Here is a 22,643-nt window from a genome sequence, read left to right on the forward strand (position 1 = left end):
GCTCGAGTAAATCACCATTTAGCCCGCTGGGCTCCCCTACTATTAGCAGAAGAATACTGTATAAAATAAAATGGAAATTTTTTATCAGAGCGACACTCAATCATCTTAATTTGCATCAATAAAGTTCGCACGTACTTTGCGTTAATGATACCACGGTACGGGCTATTTGGTTGCAGAGCCATCGCTATGGTGGTCTGCGTGATAACATCCAATGGCTCCAATTTGCAATCGACTTTCTGTTGCAACAATGCTGCCATATTATCTAGTGTCATAAAAGCGTATTTGTCCTCCTTGCAAACGTGTTTCAGGCCGTCCAAGTAATTACTCGGCAAATCAGTCTTTTTCATTAATAATTCATTGAACAGTACACTCATTATTTTATTTGATGTATTCTGTCGTAATAAAATCATCACAGATATAGTATTGTACGTGAAGCTTTCCGTAAATATGATTTTTATGAAACTAGACATCACAGACGCGCGCTTTGCGCGCGCTATTTAGCTTTAATATTACACACAACTGTCAAAATATGCTATGACAGCCGCTCACGAAGTTAGCGCAGCAACAGAATCAATCAGCATCGCGGAAAAGAGCCAACAAAGCAATTCGAGACTTTCGAGAAGACTTCGAGAGATGCGAGTATCGATTTAACATGCCTTTTTTTAGAAAGGAATCTTGAAAAATTATTAATACTTTGCATACCTTTAGCAGAAAAGCAATATTGAATATACGGTTAATAAAACATAATTTTTATATATGTATATATATATATACATGATATAACTTTTACGGAACCCCATTTGCGGATTACATTAAAGGTACATATACAGAAGTAATTAGATTTCGCGAGACACATCTGGTTGGATTAAAGGTAGTATCAGAGAAATTATTTCATATATTTATTTAATTCTATATAGGACGCAATTTTAGATCAAAATGACTTTACATTCGGTATATGATTTTATTTTACGATAGATATATTAATTTCCTTTAGTTTTAAATGAAGATTATAACATTTAAATAAAACTGGTTGACATTTATTGGTTATTTTTGTGTAACATAAGCAATGTAATTATATAGTTCTTATTTATTTCTGTGTAGGTAATATTGAGAAATAGATTATTTCTTTTGTCATGCATCTATTTTAATTATTTGTTTAATTATCTGCAATTACATCGGCGAGTGAATTTTAGAAATTTTGAGCTGTTTTATTTTAATCGATAGATTGTCACTTTATTTAACTTTTCTTATTTTATCTATTTTCCTGGATTAATAACGCGAAAATTTGTCTTCCCCATTTCATTTCCATTCGGATTGGAATAGCAAGTGCGTCGCGTCGGCTGCCAGTAAACCTCTGTAAATTTCTGTCGATCGATCTGCGTCAAATGAGTCGTGTAGAGTCCGGCCCGCGGTTTGTCCTGAATCCCTGAACAGCGGGTTCTCCTCTGTCAACCAGATTTGGATTCGAGTTGGCCAGTGCGGGCTCGACGAACCAATCCTTCCAACCGCATAACCGCGAATCTTCAAGTTCTGACGGAGGAAAAGCAGACTGAAACGATGAAACTCGACGTGCTCGCTTAATTGTTGTTCTTCAATTCCCTTGGTTTTCCTAAACTACCTTTGTATTCAACTTTAGTTTATATGTAACTATTTCTCTGTTTTGCTCCAAACCAGAAAGATGAAGAAGCGTAATTGAATCTTGAAAAGTAACTTTAACCGACTAATGAGACTAATCAATTAATCTGTGTATTGACTAATTAATTATTACATCTATTAAAGGCGAGTTTGCTACGAAAATTGTGGAATCATACAAAGTAATAGATCGGTAATGGTTTCTAAATACAATGTGAATAGGAATTAAATTCTCTCTATACGAATGAGAGTTCAGGCTCGTGAAATCAGTTTCTCGATATATTCGGCCGGTTGAAAAAATTGTTACAAGATCGATTGTGCCGTAAATGAAGAAAGTTCAATAATTGGTGAAACGGTCTTTCGTTTATTCCTCGCGTTTTTGCGGCTGCGTTTTACTTTCCGTGATCTACAATCCGGACGATGACGCGAATTAATAAGAGCGTCCTAAAGATAGCACATTTGTGTATCGTTGCTTCGGACCGTTATAACTTGTTTATCGACGATTCCAAGTGCTTCACGATACGACGATATAAATTTAATACGGCGGACCGTACGTCTGTGCGAATTATGGAATAGTCTCAATCGTTCGCGTATTTCTAGATGGCTCGTTATCCTCTCGCGCATATAGGCAATATCGCGACAATAACAGCGGTGAGCCGTTTTTATTCATCAGGATATAAAAGTTCGTCCCGCAAAACGTGAAGGAAGTAAGATGATTCTCGAACTGTGGTCGTACGGTGTTATTTAGTATCTCCTAAAGATAGTTGTGTAACTGTACTTGACAGAAAAGAAACTCTCATGTAACTTTAACTCTTCACAATTTTTTTGCAGAATTGTATATTTCTCGCCTTCGCTTTTATAACTTTTATTCATCTGACATATCAAATCGGTGATTGCATTATTGAGAATAAGAGTAATAATAAATGGAATTATTTAGAAAAATGACAGAGAAAGAGAGAGGAGCTCTGTTATAGTGCTGTTTTATAATTCTGCTTTGTACTTCCATAACAGATGGAGAGATTAACGCTGCAGTAATTTAATCGCGCGCTAAATTTCGTATCTGCTTAGCTCGATTTGCTCTCTCTCAGAACAGATTTGAACATTTTTCAAAGAATTCTTGAAACGAAATATCTGAAGTAGAAAGGAGTACACAACGTAAACAACTTTTTCACACTCACGATACTTCTATAAGATTTTTACGAGATTAAAAGAGTCAGAGAGTGAACGAATTTTGAGAAAACACAGAATTTTCACAAAATGTATTTAATCGCATTAGATATACTTCTTGCACATTACTAAAAAATACGTTATCGCACCTTGTATCGTTTATATTTGAGACACGACGGCGAGGGTGAAAATCGTATATATTCCGGTTCAACTTGCCATCACCCTCGATACTTGTATCGGCTGACATTGTTTTACGGCTCGTTGTTCCGTATGCCCCGGGAAAATTGTTCACTCGCGCTCGATTTGCCGCGAATATGGGCAGCCAAATATCCGATATATGATTTCCTAGAAAGAACGAAACTGCTCAACGTAAGCCGGGGAAACCAAATACGGACGTCATGGTACATAGCAGCGAGAGAAAGGATTCAGATAGCAGCGCCCGTACGTTTGCTCAGGATTGTAACCGTGACATCAAAAGTTTGCGGAATTTTTACTTTCTGAGAAAACGACGCGGACTTGCGATCGTGTGATCTTTTCTCCACGGAAGTTTAATTGAAACCTCCGCTTCTCTTATTGAATTTAATCTTCAACGTTGAATGTTTTGATAATAAACTTCAAAATTTACTTTTGAAAAAGACAATATTTTATTATTTTTTGACACATTCTCGAAATTCAATTCAAGATCACTGAAATCTCGTACCTAATTTTAAAAGAACTAGAGAAGAAATGAAACTTGTGTTTTCTTTCTTATATATCTAATATGTTTCTTTCTTTATCTATATTATTTAATACTATAATTATAATATATTTCCAAAATTTTAGTTGAGGATAAAAAATAAGCTTAGCAAAAAGTCTTGATAGCAAAAAATCAACATTTGTAAGTTTAATTGCGCCAATCCAGAATTATCTTTGTTCATGAAAGAAAAATTGATTTTACGTCAAATTATTTGGATATAATGCACATTATAAAATGCATCGAGACATGAAACATAACGGAAAGACACGGTGTCGTCCGCAAACTTCTTCGAGCGACGAAATTTCTGGTGAAGGCCAGACTTGTTCATCTGTATCGAAGTGTATTTATATTTAAAATCCACTTGGATTCCTTGTTTTCTCTTTTCTTGGGCGAAAATCGATTTTCGATTCCGTATTCTGGCGGCGACACGTGCCGCGAGCGCCGCTCGTCATCCCGAGGGCTTCCCCAAGAAAATTGTCTGTCGCTTTTGCGACCGGAGCTTGCACCGTTTTCACCCTTCCGCGCGATGTGTAGCTTTGCGCCACGTTGTTTGTTTGTTGAAGGCGAATCCGCGTCCTTCAATTTTTCCGATGTAATAAGGCTCCCATCGGGGATTTCCCGATCGCCGCGACGTGCGGCAAAATAATATTTCGGACGTACATTCAGTCGAGAGACTTCCACGTCTCCAGTAGTGTTTCGGTGGTATCGACATTTTCCTTTTGACATCCACCGTCCTTCGCGGACCTGGGACAGAATTATTTTAGTTAAACTTAATTTAAGAGAACAATTTGACAAATTAACGTTTCATTTCTTATGCAATATTTTATTTTAATCGCAGTTTGATTTGAACTAGATTTGAAAATAGGGTAATCGATTCTTATAAATAATTACGAACTATTTAATATAATTAGCAACATATCAAGTTATTTTTTTAGCCCATTAAATGAATTACATATGAACACGTTAAATAACATAAAATGATGTAACTGTTATATATGTATCTATAATATAGGAATGTTAATAATTTAATACATATGTATATTTATTTCTTTATACAAGATTTTATGTATATAATTAATTTCATGATTTTCATATATATATGAGCAATATGTCAACATTGAAAAAAGTTTCGAAGAACGTTTCTGAAATCAATGATTGATTAAATGTTGGTCCTCTAGACCGGCGAGTATATTGAACGAGTAAACATATCGATAGGGTAGAATTTAGAGAAGTAGCGAGCTCACTTGCGGTTATCGTCAACGAGGACGGAAATTCGCGTGTCAAGCTGTAATTCCGCTTTTCCTGCTGCGGTCGTAATTCCGTCCAGCCTTTAGCCGGAGAAATTAAAAATCACGAGGAAAAAAAAGAATCCAATCCAGTGCGTTTACGCGCGCTGTAAAATCTCTCGGCAATCGTCGAGTCCACAGAGTGCCCTGTCGCAAGAGTTTTCTACTACAAGTCTTTCGGCGAACGTAAATTTTGCTCTTAATCAAACTTTAGCTGCACGCAAGATATTTTCTTAATTCGCTGTATAAATTACATAAATATTTACATCCCGATTTAAATGTCTAAAGTTAGTAATTGAATAAATCTATGAAGGAACTGAAAGATATTATGCACTAAAAATTTCCTCTTATATCTCTAAATTGTGATTTTTTAAATATGATTTTGTTTACGGAAAGAACGATTTTATTGAAGTATCTAAAAATTTAGCTAAATACAGATCTGAAAATAATTCTGTTGCATCATCAAAATAATTATAATAGATCGCTGAAGTATGAGGATAATGCTGCAAAAAATTTGGGCATTTTAGCAATCAATTTCAGTGTTCTACATAATTATTTTAATGATGGAACAAAATTATTTTCAGATCTGTATCTAACTAAATTTTCAGATACTTCAGCAAAATTGTTCTTTCCGGCAGAGTATTCAGCTTACAAAAGTAATAATAAAAAAATAACCAAGGCGGAATGAAAAAACGACCGACCGAAATGTACGATGGAGTTTGCGAGGGATGTTTTTCCGGTCATTAGTCGCCGTTCTCCGTGGTTGTTGGTTTCCCGCGCGGCAAGAAGACGGATCATTAGGAAAGACATTGTCGTCATTGTCATCTGGCAGAATTATAAAAGAATCGTATGCGGAAGATGCTCAGGAAGAATCTCCGATATCAATGCTGTCTGCACTTCTCTGTTTACTTGCGCATCGTATCGTACGATCGCGCTCGCATACCGACGATTTAGCACAAAGTAAGAAGCATGAGAGACTATTTGGAGAGAAAAAGAAGAAGAAGAATGTATTCAAGACGGAAAAACGAGAAGGGAAAGAAAAAAGAGTATTTTTCATGAAGAACATTGTCATGTCTGTCAAGAGAAACAAATCATATTAAACTGGAGAAGTAACATAGAATTTTGTGCGGGTACTTATACATAACACTATGGAAAATAACAGTTTGTCTGTAAAATTGAAAAATAATTTCTGAATTTTAATAATATCTGAAAATAATAGATATGTATTTATGAAGTAAATTATAGAACAAAATATTTATAAAGTAATTTATGGAAAAAGTTATTTATAAAGTAATTCATGGTTTTTACCAGAAGAAGAATCTCTATAAGAATATATATATGTGTCATAATTTTGCCTGTTTTATTCATTTAAATTAATATATATGTAAAATAATACATTTTTATGCGTTATTTAATTTAAATAAAATTATAATAGCAGTTTTTAAAAAAAAATATGAGAAAGAATTAATCTCATTACCATATCATTCGTTGATTTTAGCTATACTGTATAATCAATACATTTAAGTTTAATTTTAGACGAAAGTAAAAAGTCAGTTATCAATATTAATAAGATTAAAGTTAATTTTATGGAAATAATATTTTAAGTATACGACGTATAATTGATTTTATTGGATAAAAAGTATTAGAAGAAATAGATATATAGTATATACCACATCTTTAGATGGAATGACTCGACGCGCGCGCGTCGTGTCTGAGAACGCGACACGAAGGTTGCATACAAACATCATCCCCGACAATAGATTCTCTGGGGAAGAAAGCGGAGTATCATCCGCGTCGGGGGCCGCGCCGGTGCCATCCTCCGATTCCGCCGTCGATTCCGCCGACGCCCCGAGTACAACAGCGTGAAACAGCTGAGCATTACCGAAAGTAGCGCGGAATCTCGCGCATCAGAAGCTCGAATTCCTGAACCGCAATTTCCTTCTCTTCTTCTATCTCTTTGCTGCGCTACCACCCTCGTTCTCTCTCTCTCTCTCTCGTTCGCTCCTCACCCTCTGCCTTCCGGAAAGACGAGGCGCCGTCTCATCTCCGTCACGCCGTTAAACGCTCTCTCCTGCCAGAACGAACGCTCATCCGATTTCCTCCTTCTCTTCCGCGCCTCGCGCTTTGTGTTCCGTCGATCCGGAATGAGAGTCGGCTTATTTGCCGATGAACGAGGCGGGGCACGGCAGAGACGTCGTTCTATTTTTCGGGACACGGTTCGTCGGTATTTTGGATTTCCCTATTTATTGTACGGCGTCACGCTTCGATTTTCCCGTTTACGCCGCGCGTTACGCCACGAGTTTTCCCATTTGCTCCGCCAAGCGCAATCGGCGCCCGTTTTCTTATTCCGTACCGATATTTCTAATTCTTTCGTTGGTATACCACCTTCATAAAATAGTTATTCTTCTGTTTCTTCTTTTTAGAATAAAAGTTGAGTGTGGAACAATCGGGCTATTTCATTGTCAGAACTCATATTTAATCTGTGTGAAAAGTTTCATATTATTTTAACTTTCTTTTTTGGAAACTTTTTATTCTACACACATGCTACAGACATGTGCTTTTAATTTATTTTTGATCTTGCAAGACTTTGCAATACCCTCAAACTCAAAAATATATACGAATATACAAAATTGATTACAATTATTGTGCTCTGAACATATCGAATGGACAATGTAAATGTCGGAAAATTTTTTGTATTTTTAAACTATTTATATGTGCAGGTGTCTATATTTTCCATTGAATTTTGTGGTATTTTTATACTCATTGTCAGTAGGTATTATACTAGTTTCATTTCCTTATCATATATTTATAATTCTATATTGGTCGCGGTTCGGAGATTTTTTTTAGTTTACTTGGAACTATTTGACATTACTTTCGTATCGATTGGAACTTCAGCGTTTTATTGTCATGGAAGTAAATATCACAAAAAATTCAGCGAGAGTTTCGATTTTATATGAAGTATACAATCTTTGTGCTTTTGTTATTTTGGTACGCGTTACGTCACGGATTGCGGGATTGGTAATCAAGATAATAGTTCAACAGGGCGATAACAATGAGGTAATTCACGCCGTTGTCGGTTTTATAGGTATTTCATTCTTAACCGCATGTCATCTCGCTCGGAATTCCAACTCGTTGCCACCTAATTTAAACACGCGACGAAAGTAGCGACCATTAGTACATAGCTCAATTTACTGCGCTATACTGCCGCATCAATACCGCAAGTTATTCCAATTTGGAACCGGAAAGGCCGGTGTTATGCCTCGATTATGCAAAGTAATGCAACGAAATGTCGTAGTCGACAATGTTAACATAGGCGGACCTCGATATTGTTCCAATCGCGTCAATAATATTGCTTCACTTGCATGTATGTGTTATATAAACTGTAAAAGTAACATTGAAATGTAAAGTTACGAGTAACATACCGCATGAAAGAATAGAGGTTTTTTTTTAATGACAGAAGCTCCATAATATCTTTTTACGAGTGCAGATTTACTAGCCTTTCAACACGCTTTAAATGCAACAGGAAAGTAGCCTTTTTTTTTACGACCCCGTTACATTTACGTGCGTTACAGCGCTGCTGTTAATGCGAAGGCGCTATTTCCGACTCGCAATCCGGTATTCCCCGGACCGGAGAATTAAATTTTTTACGCGTAACGATGCGCTATAACGTCATTTCTTTAGCAAGTCTCGATAAAAATGCATTAACCCATTACTGACCGATCTCGCGCATGTGTCCGTGCGCAACGTGCAACACGGTGTGAAAATTTCATCGCTCGTGCGGTATTGTGCCGCAGCCGTCGATACCGAGAAGGTGGGCCGTGCACTATGCACGGCGGCGCCGCTAGTATAACCATTATTGGACAATTAATTGCGCAATGTCAATAATGCAACGCCTACGTTTAATTATAAACAGGGAAAGCGCCCGTGATCGATTTAATTATGTTACATCGCCATCCGCCAGAAATGGCGATACCAATCGAGACTAATGCGTCGGAAATTGGGTTCAATCAGCGCGCAAAGAGAGATTGGAGAATGAACATCCGGTCTATCTATTTGGATACGGCCGACGGTATTCTCGATTTGTCGAAACCACAACAACGTTTTACGATCGGCGATCGCCGATAACCGATTAACAGCCGTTCGCGGTTTCGATCTTAATTATTTCCGCCAGCGAAAATTTCGATTAAGCTATAACGCGATTCTCTGCTTTTTCTCTCGAAAGACTTTTACGATTGATAAATAAATCGCGCGAGAGTTAAGAATTTAAAGTTGAGCTGAAACGTTCGTCGGTTAAAAAGAAATTGGAAAAATCGGTCGCAAATTTTTATTCAAATATTTATTCGCAAATATTGCCCGCACGCTGCATTCTCGCGTTACTCAGCGCCGTTCGAGAGTGATCGTTCGAAAGACGTCCAATTGCTTCGCTAGATCTCTCATCGTGATCCACGTTCCTGATATTATTTCTTTAACGTCAGCACTTTCGTGCTGGTGCGTTTTTCCAGGTCGTCGCGCCGTCGGATAATTCCGGACGATCGTTTTTCCCCTTCACATCAGTGAAAAGCGCCATGGGAAACGGAATGGATAAGCGGCCGATGTCGTTGACGTTATTCTAACGACAATGATATTGCGTATGTTTCTCTTCGACGCGTTTTGCTTCGACAAAGAACTATATAAAATTTAACATGATTATCGCAGTAATTTCCTCATTATCTTCACGCTGGCGAAACTCCAAATATGGAGTTTTTACGTTTACAACAGCGTGTTTAACTCTTTTAACAAGATATTTATTCTGTGCTAAAAGTTGAAGTTGTAATTTTGTTAAAAATTTTGACAATTTGTTGATGTGTAATTTAGCGTGCGGTTTTTGATAATTTTATCGATTTGTGGAACACATAATATTTAGTCTTTCTTATATGCGAAATTTGTATTTTTTCTTTTTGCGGTCGCGCGTCTATTAGAAACATTCTGGTTGCTTTACGTGCAATGCGCGTGGTGATTGCGCCGATAAACGATCGGCGAGCATGCAGACGGTGTAAAACCGAGGGTATAGCGAAAGAGTAGGGGTGGGGGAGGGGGAGGAATGTTTCGGGGGTATTGTTTCTCACACGTGGTAAACGATATTTGCTTTTTGAGCGGTCACTTTGCCGACCAGTAACGGGCGTATATATTATTTTATGGTTAAAGCCTCTATAGTTCATCGAAACCGCACACCACGCCGGTTACTAAAAATGTTTTTGTACGTTTGACATGACGGGGTCTTTCTAGTTTTGTGTGTCACAAACTTTGTGTCGAACACTTACGTGAAAGATCGCAAAATTACCTATATATAAAAACCTATTCTTTTATTTTATTTTACAGAAACTACACGTTTTTTTTTAACGCGAGACATACAACATTATCTATATTTCATCCGTTTCATGCTATGTTTTATATTTCTCTTTTCTCTTTTCTGTTTTACTCGCTTATTTCTCTCGGTGAATGATTTTTTGATGTTTCTTTTGCCGTTAGATGTCAAGCTGTCAATATCGGACTCATCACAGAGTCGAATTTGCGTTCACGATTTATATAGGATTGGCAATCAATCAGCATCGCAGAAAAACGACATCAATGCCTGCGATATGTCTAGATTTTGTTTTATTTTGTTTTTCCAAAGAGTCTTGTTTCGTATATGATGTTTTATTTATTTTTTGTTTATATATTATTATTTATTAAACGTCAACGTATATATTTAAAAGTTATATTTTTAAATTTTCAATAAACAGAGTATAAAATTTCATCTAGTTTATAGCATTGCGAAATATTGAGAAGTAGCTTCGGTAAAGTCAGGTAACACAATTTTGTTTATAGAATCTCTAAATATTTAAAATTATTGCTATCTGTACATTTTCGTTTATTTTAGCATGAAAACAGATAAATAGCGACGTTGACTCGAGGCTATTTCTTTTCGATTTACCATCTATAAACATAAAGCATAATTGAATGTAGGGATTTTATGCGTTTTAATTCGATTTGATTTGGGAATTTGAAGCGTCAAATCTCGCTTTTCCCACTCCCGTGTTATTTTAACGTTGTCATCATATTTATATTTAAGCATATCATTGTCGAATACACAATGATTATATCCGCGCCGCGTCGCATTTGCAATAACGTTAACGCATACACGACGGCATCGACGGTGATGGGGTTGAATAGGGGATCGTAGCAACGGTATTGGCGATACGTGGTCGGCATTACGTAACGAGAGCCCGTTCACGATCGAGGATTTTGCGGCGGAGGGATATCCCGACGAGCGGACGACACGTGAGTGAACGGACCGCCGCACACGCACCACGAATGCACCGGCGATACAATTTGAGCGATATTCTCTCCATGGCCTGCCAGCGATTCCCACCTGCTCGTATCCCCTCGTGCGTGCGTGCGTGTGCGTGAATTTTGCGCGTGTGTCGCGGTGGGATAACGGATTCTATATAACGTTAAAGTAGAAAGAAGACGGAGCAGCTTTTTTTTATTGGATATAAATGGAGATCGTAGATCTGATATTAGTAAATGAATTAAATGTACGTGAATCGTTCAAAAGAAAGAAAATAGATATTTGTAATGGCTTCCAAATATAAATAGCAGCTATATAAATATCTTAGAATATAGGAACAAGAAATCTCAATTTTTTGCGGTCTTCTTTTGTATTTATATATTCTGTTGTTTACGAATAATGTTTGCTTATCTGATAAAATTAGAAGCAAATGACAATTTTCCTCTTCTAAAAAGGAGATGTGAAGTTTATTGTTGCCGCTTTTCCACGATGCCGATTGGTTCTCTTGCTGCGCTTACTTCATTTGCAGCTGTCATTGTATATTTTGACAGTTGTGTATAATAGGGTTAATAGTGAAATGTTAAAGATAAATAGCGCGCGCGTAGCGCGCGTAGCGCGCGTCTGTAGTGTCTAGTGTTTTATAAAAGATAATTTTAAAATGTGCGAGAAAGAGGAACATCTTTCTTTATTTTACAAACAGTTTGCATCTTTTCCTCAGTTATTATCAATCACAGAGACCTAAATATACTTCTGTATATATTCCGCGGCGAATGAATGCAACGTCCCAAAAAAATGCAAGAAACTTAAGAAATTGACTTTTTCCTCGTTCCTATCTTCTCTTCACTCCCTTTTTCTCACGTTAAATCTTAACTTGCCCGTGTGCGCGATGACAACTTACAAGACTATGCACCCGCTGGGAACATCCGCGTATGTCGCGTATAGGTATAGCTATAGCGATAACCCGCAGGTCACCGCGAGACATTCTTCAGCGGTTTGATTTAGTGGCCCTCTCAAACTACGCCGCCAGCCCTTCGCCCGCTTATCTAGCGCTGTTCAGAACGCTTGTACCCCCGGCTACCGGGGGGGGGGGGGTTTACAACCCCCGTTACAATACACGTCCGTGCCTGCAGTTTACTACTATGAAACGAATCGGAAGTGTTGCGGAAGTACGCGCGCGCGCACGACGATCTAAAGGCGCGTACAAACCGCACGTTTCACGAGAAGAATAAGTTTGCGCTGCTATACAGACGTGTTCTCGGTTGCACAGAACATACACGTACTGCGCGGAATACGGTTCGACCGTTGGTTCTCTAACTCGGACGTATTTCGGAATTACCCTTTATCTCCTCTCCCTTCGAGCACTGACCAAATGCTACTATTTGGCTAACCATTTGGTCAAACGATCGCAAAGAGAATTCAATAACAGTTGATTGAAGAATTCGGCAGCGATGTTTGATCTAGTTTAAAGGTGACCACTTACAATTAGAGACGCGCGTGGTTTTAATAGCAAAGAGAGACGACTGATTAATTTAAAGGATAATTTATTTAAAAGATGTATTTATCTATTTGACGTTATATTCTCATACATAAGAATTTTACAGTAAATTCCGATATATGTATAGAAATATAATTTTGAAGCAATATTGTTTAATAGCATTTTAACTTCAATTTATTGTAAGTTCGCTTTTTATAATCACGAAGAAAACATGGAGAAAAAAGAGAAATGATCAAATTAAGATGAAAATTAACTGAGGATGAAACCCCCTCTTGTAGATTAACTAGTTTAGGCGATCACTTTTAATAATTCAGAGCACGCTAGAGCAACATTTCGGGTTAGTGTGCACGCGCCTTAACGCGAGCTTGTTGCAGACACGGGATGATGAATCGCTCGCTCTATCTCTTCTTTAGATCTTATGACTCCGCGCCGTGACGTACTGAATCCCGCGGGAGCTCGGGCTCGATAAATAAAGTGGATTTAAGTACGCCATCAAAGCGCGTTCAGCTCCCTGAAAGAAATCATCTTGATGTTACAATTAAGTTTGCCGTAGTTATCGTCCGCCGTCAGATTTTTCCTCGCCCATACACGTTCGCGAAATCCTTATAGAAGTTAGTCACGCTGAAAACGGCGTGGGTCAGCTTTCAAAAAATACACGAGAACGTATGTATGAGTGTCTACGTATATGTATGAGTAAGAGGCTTCCGCTACGGGCTATCCGACTCCTACTATATTAATCTTTAATGACTGGACGTCCCTTTGACGTGTCTTCAATGTTTTTTTTTTACTAAGGTGATAAAAATAAATGACGAGGCAGCTTTAAATCCGTAATTCCTTTAGGATCTGAAATTAATTAAATTCGTAAAAATGTAATTTTTTTTAAATATATAATTTACGATTTTACTTGATTAAAACTTGATCATCTGCATCGGTCTTTCTCGATAGCTATTACGCCCTCCACCCGACGAGGTGTATTTGTAACTAACTTTTAAATTAGAATTCCATTCAGACGCGAAGTACATGTCAAATTAAGTGAAAAACGTTTTGTTTTACGGTACAATTGACGTCTTTCCGCGCTTGGTTGTACCACAATTTTCTCGCAGATTGCGCCCGTTCCGTACGTTCCGTATACAGGACGCTTTGTCCTGACATTTCCGTTCAGGCTTATAACAGATCTCGCTCGCTCGCTCGCCCGCCTCGGCTGGCATATCTATTTCACCGTTTACTCCTAAGGGCGCTACGAGTCCCAGAGTATTAATAAATTGCGCTGCATTGTGCTCCGCTCTATGCCGGTTCCCACCTCCGCTTCCTGCACCCTCGTTCTCATCCGTTTTCTAGCTCGTCTTTTTACTCCTGCCCGTGCGCAGCTGCCGCGACGAGTATCTCCTATCGGGATTACCGGCGGCGCGTCGGAGAACGCGAGCGAGAACGCGACGGCACTATCGCTTCCGGAAAGCTACCGGATGGATTTAAGGGATTTTAGGAAGATCGCCAAGGTCGGCGCGGATCGAGGATTTGGCTAACGCCGCGAGTGACGCACGATTTCACCTCACGCTCGAAGGAAACGTTGATCATCGCCAGGGAAACTTTACCGTCTTTCGGCAACTGATTTACTTTAATCTTACATTCGATCCCGCTACCGAGAATTGCATCGCGAAAATCGACCGAGAACGTTACGCGTATACTTTGTTGATTTTTTTAATTACTAATTTTGTATGTTTTTTTTTAATTGACGTCACCTGCAGTCGTTCAGATTGAGTCACTTCGTGCTGGGTGAATTCGTTCACAATGGAACGTTATACAAAGGCGGCGACGATCTGAAGATTCACGCGGTAGTTTCTACGCTAATCGCGCCGGAAACAAATCAGTTCAATTCGCCAACGTCTTCCTACGCTTTATGGCACTGTCCTCCAGCTTGGAAGTGAGGCGTTAATGGAGCGGATGACATAGAGCCAGAGAAGCAGGTCGGAGGGGGACTATCACTCATAGGGCCGGTAACAAACGCACGGGGAAAACTCTCTTCTGTAGAGTCTCCGAGTCTCCATGACGGTGGAGGATCGCGTCAAAGTTGGGCGCTTTGTCATTTTTAGTAGCGACGACGTGACTTCGCTTTTATGTCGTCACCTTCATGAAGAAAGTCGATCGTTAGTAATATATCTATAGGAGGAAGTCTGCGTATTCGAGAATTCAAAATTTTGAGAACTTATATGATGGGAATATAAAATATTTTAGAACTACTAATAAATGATACCGTATGTATAATGCAGCATAAATTCTGTGACGAATTTTTACATAGAAATGACAGTAAAAAACTTTTAAATATTATATACTTAAATCTCTTAATATATTGATTAAATTTTGTTTTAATTATAATTAAAATTTTTTAATTAAGTTAAGTCGAATGTTAATTTAGATTTCTCTGTTACAAACCATTATCGCAGTAAATCTATCAATTGACTATTTTACGATTTGTCAAAAAAATTTTGCAAACGTGTGAGCTAAAGCGGAGATATAGAGAGTTTTAGGATACATCGTGTCTCGAGTTTCGAGTTAAATATTATTGGCGACGCCTCGTTTCCGACGGCCGCGAAATAATCGGGAATATTATCAAAATTCCACATGGTCGAGCGAGAATTTTGGTGGGCGCCAGTTCGGCCGCGCTTCGGAAGGAAGACGCCCTCGGGCGAGTCCTTGACCCGCCCTTGTGAAATTTGCGTCATGAAGCCAACAAGCGTGCCGTGCACAAGTTGGACGTAAAATTGCCGGCGGAATACGGAAATATGCGAAACGGGCCTTCCGGCGTCGTCGCCAGCCGAGTTATAACGCCCGCTGGTGAAACTGGCGAGAGGCATGCTCCATCACGTCCGCGGAATATCTTCGAGAGATAGCGATAGTCTCGCATTTCCTTCCGCGCTTCGCTCCTTTTTCGCTATAGCGTAGCTCGAAGCATAGGCATACACGCAAGCCGAAATTTTTTACCATGTTGAAGTCGATTCTTGGCACAAAAAAAGTTAAAGAATTCACGGTTTAAATAAACAATTGAAAATGATTAATTACATTTCAAACAAAATTAAATTGGGTAAATAAGACCTTAATATTCTTTTAATCTGTATTTAGAAAAAAAAACAATTTATTTATTGGTTGGATAATAATTAAAATTTGATATAGAGTGTAACATTGCGAGGAAAGTATTAAATGAAAAAAAGATGAAAAAATTTTCAAGTCTCTGAAGTATAGTCTTATTATAAGGTAAGAGCAAGTTCACAGTTTTTCAAATAAACTCACACGATATACATCGCTGTTACTGAAGAGATAAAAATGGCTAAAGTGAAAGAAGTAGGGCAAGTAATCCTCTTTCACACGAAAGATAACTCGAGATTGAGGGTAGCAAGTGATGCACTTTGCCGCTCTTGGGGCTACTTAGATCCTCGCGAAGTCCGAAGAACGTCGAAGTAGCTGTCTCGAGCTCACCGCGAAAATTTCGGGTAAAACTCGATGGTAAAATAAAGCGCGCTTTCTCTCTTTTTTCCGAATTGCGCCCGAGTTCCTTGCGAATTGCTCTTCAATTTTCGAGCCGCGGCTCCGGAAGGAAGGCGCCGTGGAAGAATTTCAAGTAGGCGACACGTGTAAAGCATCGGCGGCGCAAAAACAGCTCCAGGAAGTGATTCTACTTCGTGGCGCGATGCAGTTTTGGTTGATTCCCGTTCCGGCTAAGTTCCGGTAAACTCCGCCGGCGAAAGTTGCGCCGTTTCGGGAGCCTTTATGGGATCTTACGACTTCCTCTTGAAGTGTCGGATCGTATCAGAGTAATGTTGGAAGCTGTGCTTGTAAATCATAGACACATGCCGTTGTTTGCGCAAAACATCGCATCATACAGTTTATTTAGTGTGAAAGAATACAATGTAGTAACGCAGAGTAAGAGGGACAATATTGTATATCAGTTTTACTCTTTTTTGATCAAATTCAAATTTATTTAATTTCAATTTAAATTTAATGTAAATTTCGTTCTTGTCTTTAAGGCCAGTTAGCCTATTTTGAAAGGTATATTTACTTAAGAGAAATAAATAAAAATATATGACTTAAGAAAATTTTCTAGACAGAAGGGACAATTTTTCTTTAGTTTTTTACGGAATATTAATACTGAATAGATGAAAATAACGATATCCGACACTATTAGCTTTAACATTATCTCCTTCTATTTTTGTGACTATAAATTTTGGATAAATATCTGGTGATATAATTAAGATTCGCGATCTCTGAATAGCGGACCAACGATTGGAATAGCTTATTAATTATTTTCGACACGCGTAACATTATTGGAGCGTGGCTACGCTTAGAATTATCGACAATCACTTTCATCGACCAAACTGAAACGTCGCCAGTCTATAACGTCGCGTAGTGTTGCGCTATAGATATAATTACAAACCGTCTGGCGTTCAATAAGCTGCCAATTATCTCTAATGGATCGCGTTAAACTTCTAAAATGAGAGGCAATGTTATAAGCGCCGTCGTGCATGTCGTTCGTTATAATGTTAATTTTCGATTCAGTAATCTCTGCTCGTTAAATCCAAAAACAAAAGTCTTTGATATACTGAATATGTTACCGACAAATAATATTTGAAAAATCAATTATCGATGCTCATGTTACTGATAATTTTATCATTATTGATATAGCGAAAGAGTTTCTATCCAATTCATTCTTAATATTGTTAACATTAATGAAGCATGCTACCGAAATTACATAACAAATAATAATTTGTATTAATTGTATTAATAAATGTAATATTATCTGAAAACTTTGATGTATAATTTTTCAATGATATACTTCCAAAACTTGTATCAATTTAGTTTTAGATTATTTTACATTATTATTTAGTGTTGTTTGATTAACAAAAAAAGAAATTGTATGTCTCATGGACGAGCAGAGCGCGTCGGGGGAAATATTTATAGTCTGCAGAAAACACCGCGATGAATGTAGACGAGATTTAGCAAGTTCCGTCATATAATTCAGGAACGACACTTCGGGAGTTACCGCCAAACTTGTATGAGTCGAAACGATATCGAGTCGCGCAAGACCATCGAAACGCCATCGTGAAGTCGGGAGAGGGAAATTTGCGAGCACCCTTTTGCCTCTTCATGTTTACGTTCGCACGAGGACACGATGCCGGTTCCTCTCGAATCACGCTCTCGAAGTCAGGCGAATAAGAACGCTTCATTTCTCTGTTTCAGATCGGCGCCCTGAAGAATTATTACCTCTTCTCTCACAAGCGACTGCACAAGAGATCCCTCACTGCGAGCGAACCGCATCACAAAGCGCTCAGGGATGAGCCACGGGTAAGTCGACGCATCTTTGTATTCTGCTAATTAAGAGACATTAATTACGAGATGCACGCGGGAGCAAGATTTTGCTTTATACTCAAAGAGAATAAGACGCGATGTTTACGCGAGTCGTGGTGGATTTACTACGAGGTCTGTGAGACGAAGGAAAAATTTAATCAGCTTGCTGTTATCGTATTAAGGACTTTGTTCTTATCGTATTAAGGGCTTTGTTCTTGGGCAAAAAGAATTATAATTAACATAAAATTTACGCGTGAGGAACGAAATGATGAAACGTGCAGTCGTAAGAGACAGAAACATATGTACGAGTAATTAGGGTAAAATATTTGTAATCGTAAATATATATATACATCTTGCATTTAAAAGCAGACGTCTTACAAACGTATTGGACAGTTGACGCGTTAACGATCCGACATCTACGATTGTAACGATCATTTCGGGCAGAAAATTTATTGCCACGAGCGCCGTTAAATCACTCGGTAAAACTCGAACTCTTCACGATCGGTCAGCGCAAAAACGGCCTGCGTTTCGACAAACAGCTTAATTGGCCGATTCCGCTCAAGGCACGCTAACGATCGCGCGACAAATGCACGTTCTGGCAAGTTGAATGTTTGTCCGATACGAAAGAAGTCTATGATAGAATTGTAAAATTCAGGTTTATACAAAGGTGACAACGTAATAATTTTCTGAAGATAAAATTTAATATTGTTGATATTTAATGATTTTTCGATAACCAAATTGGTCAAATGCATATTTGCACCAATTGTTTTAAATATTGATTTTAACTTTACGAAATAGTTATAATCGCGCTGTTTAATTTTATCGGGGAAAAAAATGCTGTTTTATTTTTGCAATAGAATTGGGGAAGAGGAAGGACATTGGAAAAAAATATGGAAACAGTCAATAGAACCTACAGAAAAAATGCAAGAAAGGATGAATTTTGTATTGAGATGTTTTGAAAACAAGCTATGCAATATGCGTTGCATAAACAGTCACATCATAAAAATGTTGTCTTTTTTCTCAGTATGTGTAGCTCTTGTGCCTTCAAAAAATCATTTTCCCGTTTACATGCAGTTTTCTATCACTAAATATTCTGTCACTGTGACAGAATATTCAACGGTAACGGTACACCTCACAAAGGGTCGCGAAATGTGCCTTCCTTTTTCGATTGACCAAAAACATGTTTTTGTTTGGTTCTGGTCTAAATTTTAATTAGCGCTGTGGCAAAACTTTGAACTTTAGAAAAAATTCATAGGCAAGGATAGAAATTTGTTTTACAAATTCGTCAAGCGAGATATACTTTCTTACGGCAGTAAATTGGTTTTAACATTTAATCCTAATAATTCTAACGTGTGTATTTTTCCAAATGTTATCATCTCTGATGAAAAGAAACACGCTTACGGTAATAAATCATAAATCCGTCATAGCCCTAAATAGTTTATGAAATTCCGTCCTTGCACCTGTAGATTTTTTCCGAATTTTTCACTATAATATCACTTTAGTACTCGCGCGGGAAATACCTGGTGGTCGCTTTAAGTGCACTCTCGGTGAAGCCTCGTCGTCCCTTCTCTCACGAGGACGTGGCAAAATATCTCACTGTTTCGAGAGACAATATTGTCGCCGCGTTTTCCGCCATTGTCTCCTCGTCTCGATAAGCTCTTTCTCGCGGGTGAAAATTACGAAGTAGTATAGGGTAGACGAAGCGCGGTCGGAAAAATATCGTGTCGAAAAGAGAGAGAGAAAAAAAGGAGGAACGAGAGAAAGAGAAACAAGGAAATGCAGATCTTCGCATGCATCGCGGGGGAGCGCGCGATATAGCATTAATTATGAGCTGCGCTCGCAGGGAACACGTTATCGCGGGGAAAATGCCATTTGCACGGGGCGAACGTGCGGGGGGTAATTTCCGCGCGAGATACATTTTTTTCCGAACGTCCCGCGCTCAGAGATCGCCGGGATTTATGGCGGGCAAAGCCACGGATACGTGACCGGGAAATCTCTCTCGTTCTCCCGGCGATCGTGACTGGCTGCTTATTAATTGTGCAGCACGCTTAGTTAACCGCTTAATTGTACGTTAAAAAATAGACGAGCGGTGTGTTTTATTTTGCACTTGCTCATGTTGGAAAAATGTCACGCGGCTCGTATCAATACAAACGAAACAATTACTGCGAATGAGACATAATAAATTGTTGACACCTTATTTTTTTTATTTATTTTTCTCATCGCGTACTGTATTATGTCTTGTATTATTTGAAAAACTTTTTCTGAAATATTGAAGGAAAATAAGTAATTATACACATAAAGAATTCTTCACGTTTATGTTTGTATTCTGAATTTTACAGCTTTCTTTATTAGTATTATTAGATAAACTAATTAAATTTTAAAAATTAAAATTTTGGGCTATATATCTAATTTTCCTTTGAAAGATAGCTTGCTATCGGGATGACGATTTATGTCGGCGTTTAAATTTTATTTAGTTTTTCATGAAGAAGTAACCGGATATTTCACGTCCAGCGAAACAACGAGTGACTCGATAGTTTATTCGTTCGAAACATCGTATATAATATTTACGTTACACACAATGTACCTATATCTACATAAAATATAATATTTGCATTTCAATAGAAATTTATAAATATTGGTAATTAAAATTAACTGTAAACAGTTGCAAACTAACTATTACTTAATTAATGATCACAAAAGCTTTTTTCCTTTATAAGTTAGAATTCTTTTATTACGTGTACTTGACATTTTGACTTCTATTCTATCCACAACTGTTTATAATTCATAAGAGAATACGGCAACATCTGCTACTATTTTACTGCACGACTGCCATAACCGTTTGATTTTAAGGGACTTTTAGCATGTTCAATAATCGATTTGGCGCAGCACGTGTACGAAATTCTTATCTTCCACTCATTGTGTTAGTTTGAAAATTTCAGAAATTTCTGCATTGGCGCGCGCCTTCAATAAATACGATCAAACTAACTCGGTTGATTCCGACGTATTTGGAGCCTCGCCAAAATTACGTGAGATTCGTGAATCTGTCGGCGGTACCGGGCATCGAATCGCATTATTGCGTGTCCGGCTCCAGCACGACGATATGAATGAAACGGGAGAAATGCGGCGTGCACTAGAATTAAAGCTCGTTCCCCGAGGCGTTTTTCGGTGATTGTTCGATTTATGACCCTCGATTAAGTCAATCTGCCCCGGTGAATTTTCCACGCAGATCGCAGTGCAGTATAGTTGTTTGGCCAATCAGTGGGATGATAAACAGCGGGTGGTGTTTATGAGTATAGTTTTATATCTTAAAAAAGGATAAAAAGACAATTTTATTTTTTTCTCTCTTAATTAAAATTTTCTGTTTTTTAATTAAATTCTTCTGTTTAATTATCGACAAAATAATTCTTTGAAATAATACCAAACATAATGATGAACATTATACATTTTGTAAAAATATAAACGTCATAAATCTAAATTTTCATAACTTTCGAAAAATAAATAGTTAAAGGTGATGATGATTTAGTGGGAGTATACATATAGATATTGCTAATAAGTGGTTTTAATTTAAATCGTAATTCCTTTATTATTTCTGAATATTAATGTCTCGATATATTAGGTTGGCCAATAAGTCCGTGCGGTTATTTATAAGTAACATTTATAAGTAAAAAACCGCACGGACTTATTGGCCAAGCTAATACTATAGCAATTACATTTAATTATATGAATTTTATTACAATATTAAAAGCTTATAATTACATGTAATTCATAATTCTTTATCCAAAGGCACTAAACTAAAATGCCTTTCGTACTTTTGATATAACTTGCCCATTATATAATCAACATATTTTGTCCGGCAAAAAATCGACTGACGATACCGTTGAAATATTTCGCCGGACACCTCGGAAAATTTGCGACCGTTACCGGTTTACATCAGCATGTAATGTCGCGTGGGAAACTTAGTGCAACGACGTGAGAGATAACAAAACGTATTCTGGCGGCTAATGGCTTTCGGGTCGGTGTCCAAGTTATTCAAGTTTATAGCACCACGACGTAACTCGAAGTCGATCATATAGAACCCGGTGGTGCAAGAAAAGGTTCGCTACAGAATCCGGTATATGCTTTCGGTTGCAGGTGCACTGGTTTCAGCAGCAGCATGAGAAGAAGCGCAAGAAGCGCGACTTCGGTGGCGCGTCCTACGCGTTCACCGATTACCAGCCCTTCTACCACGGCTTTGGTCCGCGTCCGCGGCAGGCCGCCCTGTTCCACCGCCAAAGAAACAGAGGCGTGCCACTTCAAAACCTGTTCACGGATCCGCTCTTCAAGGAACAGTGGTACCTGGTAAGTACATCTCGCTCCGTACAGACCGCCGCGACAGGATACGTGACGGGAATCGAACGAGAGAACTTCACGTGGTATCTAAGTCGCTCGACACTTCCGACTATTTCTTTCTCTTTTTCGAGAAGAGTCTATCGATGATGTCAGTTCGGAAAAATTTTTACGTTTATATTTTCTGGAATTTTCTGATAAGAGAAATAACACATTGTAGCAATTGAAAATTATAATTAACGATGTACCTAATCCAGGGCATATTTTTGTAGCTAATCGATGTTGTTTATTTTAACTTGAAGCAATGATAAAAGTAATGATAAAAATTATAGATAATAGCACACGGAAAGAACG

At 38.1% G+C, this 22,643-nt stretch overlaps 1 protein-coding gene across 1 annotated transcript in view; it reads left to right on the top strand.

Moving 5' to 3' along the window:
* LOC112452033 (furin-like protease 2) overlaps positions 1 to 22,301 on the top strand; it is a gene marked incomplete at its 3' end in the record, with an annotated part of 328,268 nt that extends 305,967 nt beyond the window's left edge. Inside the window, exons 3-4 of the mRNA XM_025012036.1 lie at positions 17,856 to 17,960; positions 22,095 to 22,301. Of these exons, the coding sequence (XP_024867804.1) occupies positions 17,856 to 17,960; positions 22,095 to 22,301 (312 nt within the window). The remainder of the gene's footprint in view (positions 1 to 17,855; positions 17,961 to 22,094) is intronic.
* Between the last annotated feature and the right edge of the window lie 342 nt (positions 22,302 to 22,643).

Source organism: Temnothorax curvispinosus, unplaced genomic scaffold (assembly GCF_003070985.1).
Source record: "Temnothorax curvispinosus isolate PA1 unplaced genomic scaffold, ASM307098v1 QBEX01002880.1, whole genome shotgun sequence".
In the NCBI taxonomy this organism is placed as follows: domain Eukaryota; kingdom Metazoa; phylum Arthropoda; class Insecta; order Hymenoptera; family Formicidae; genus Temnothorax; species Temnothorax curvispinosus.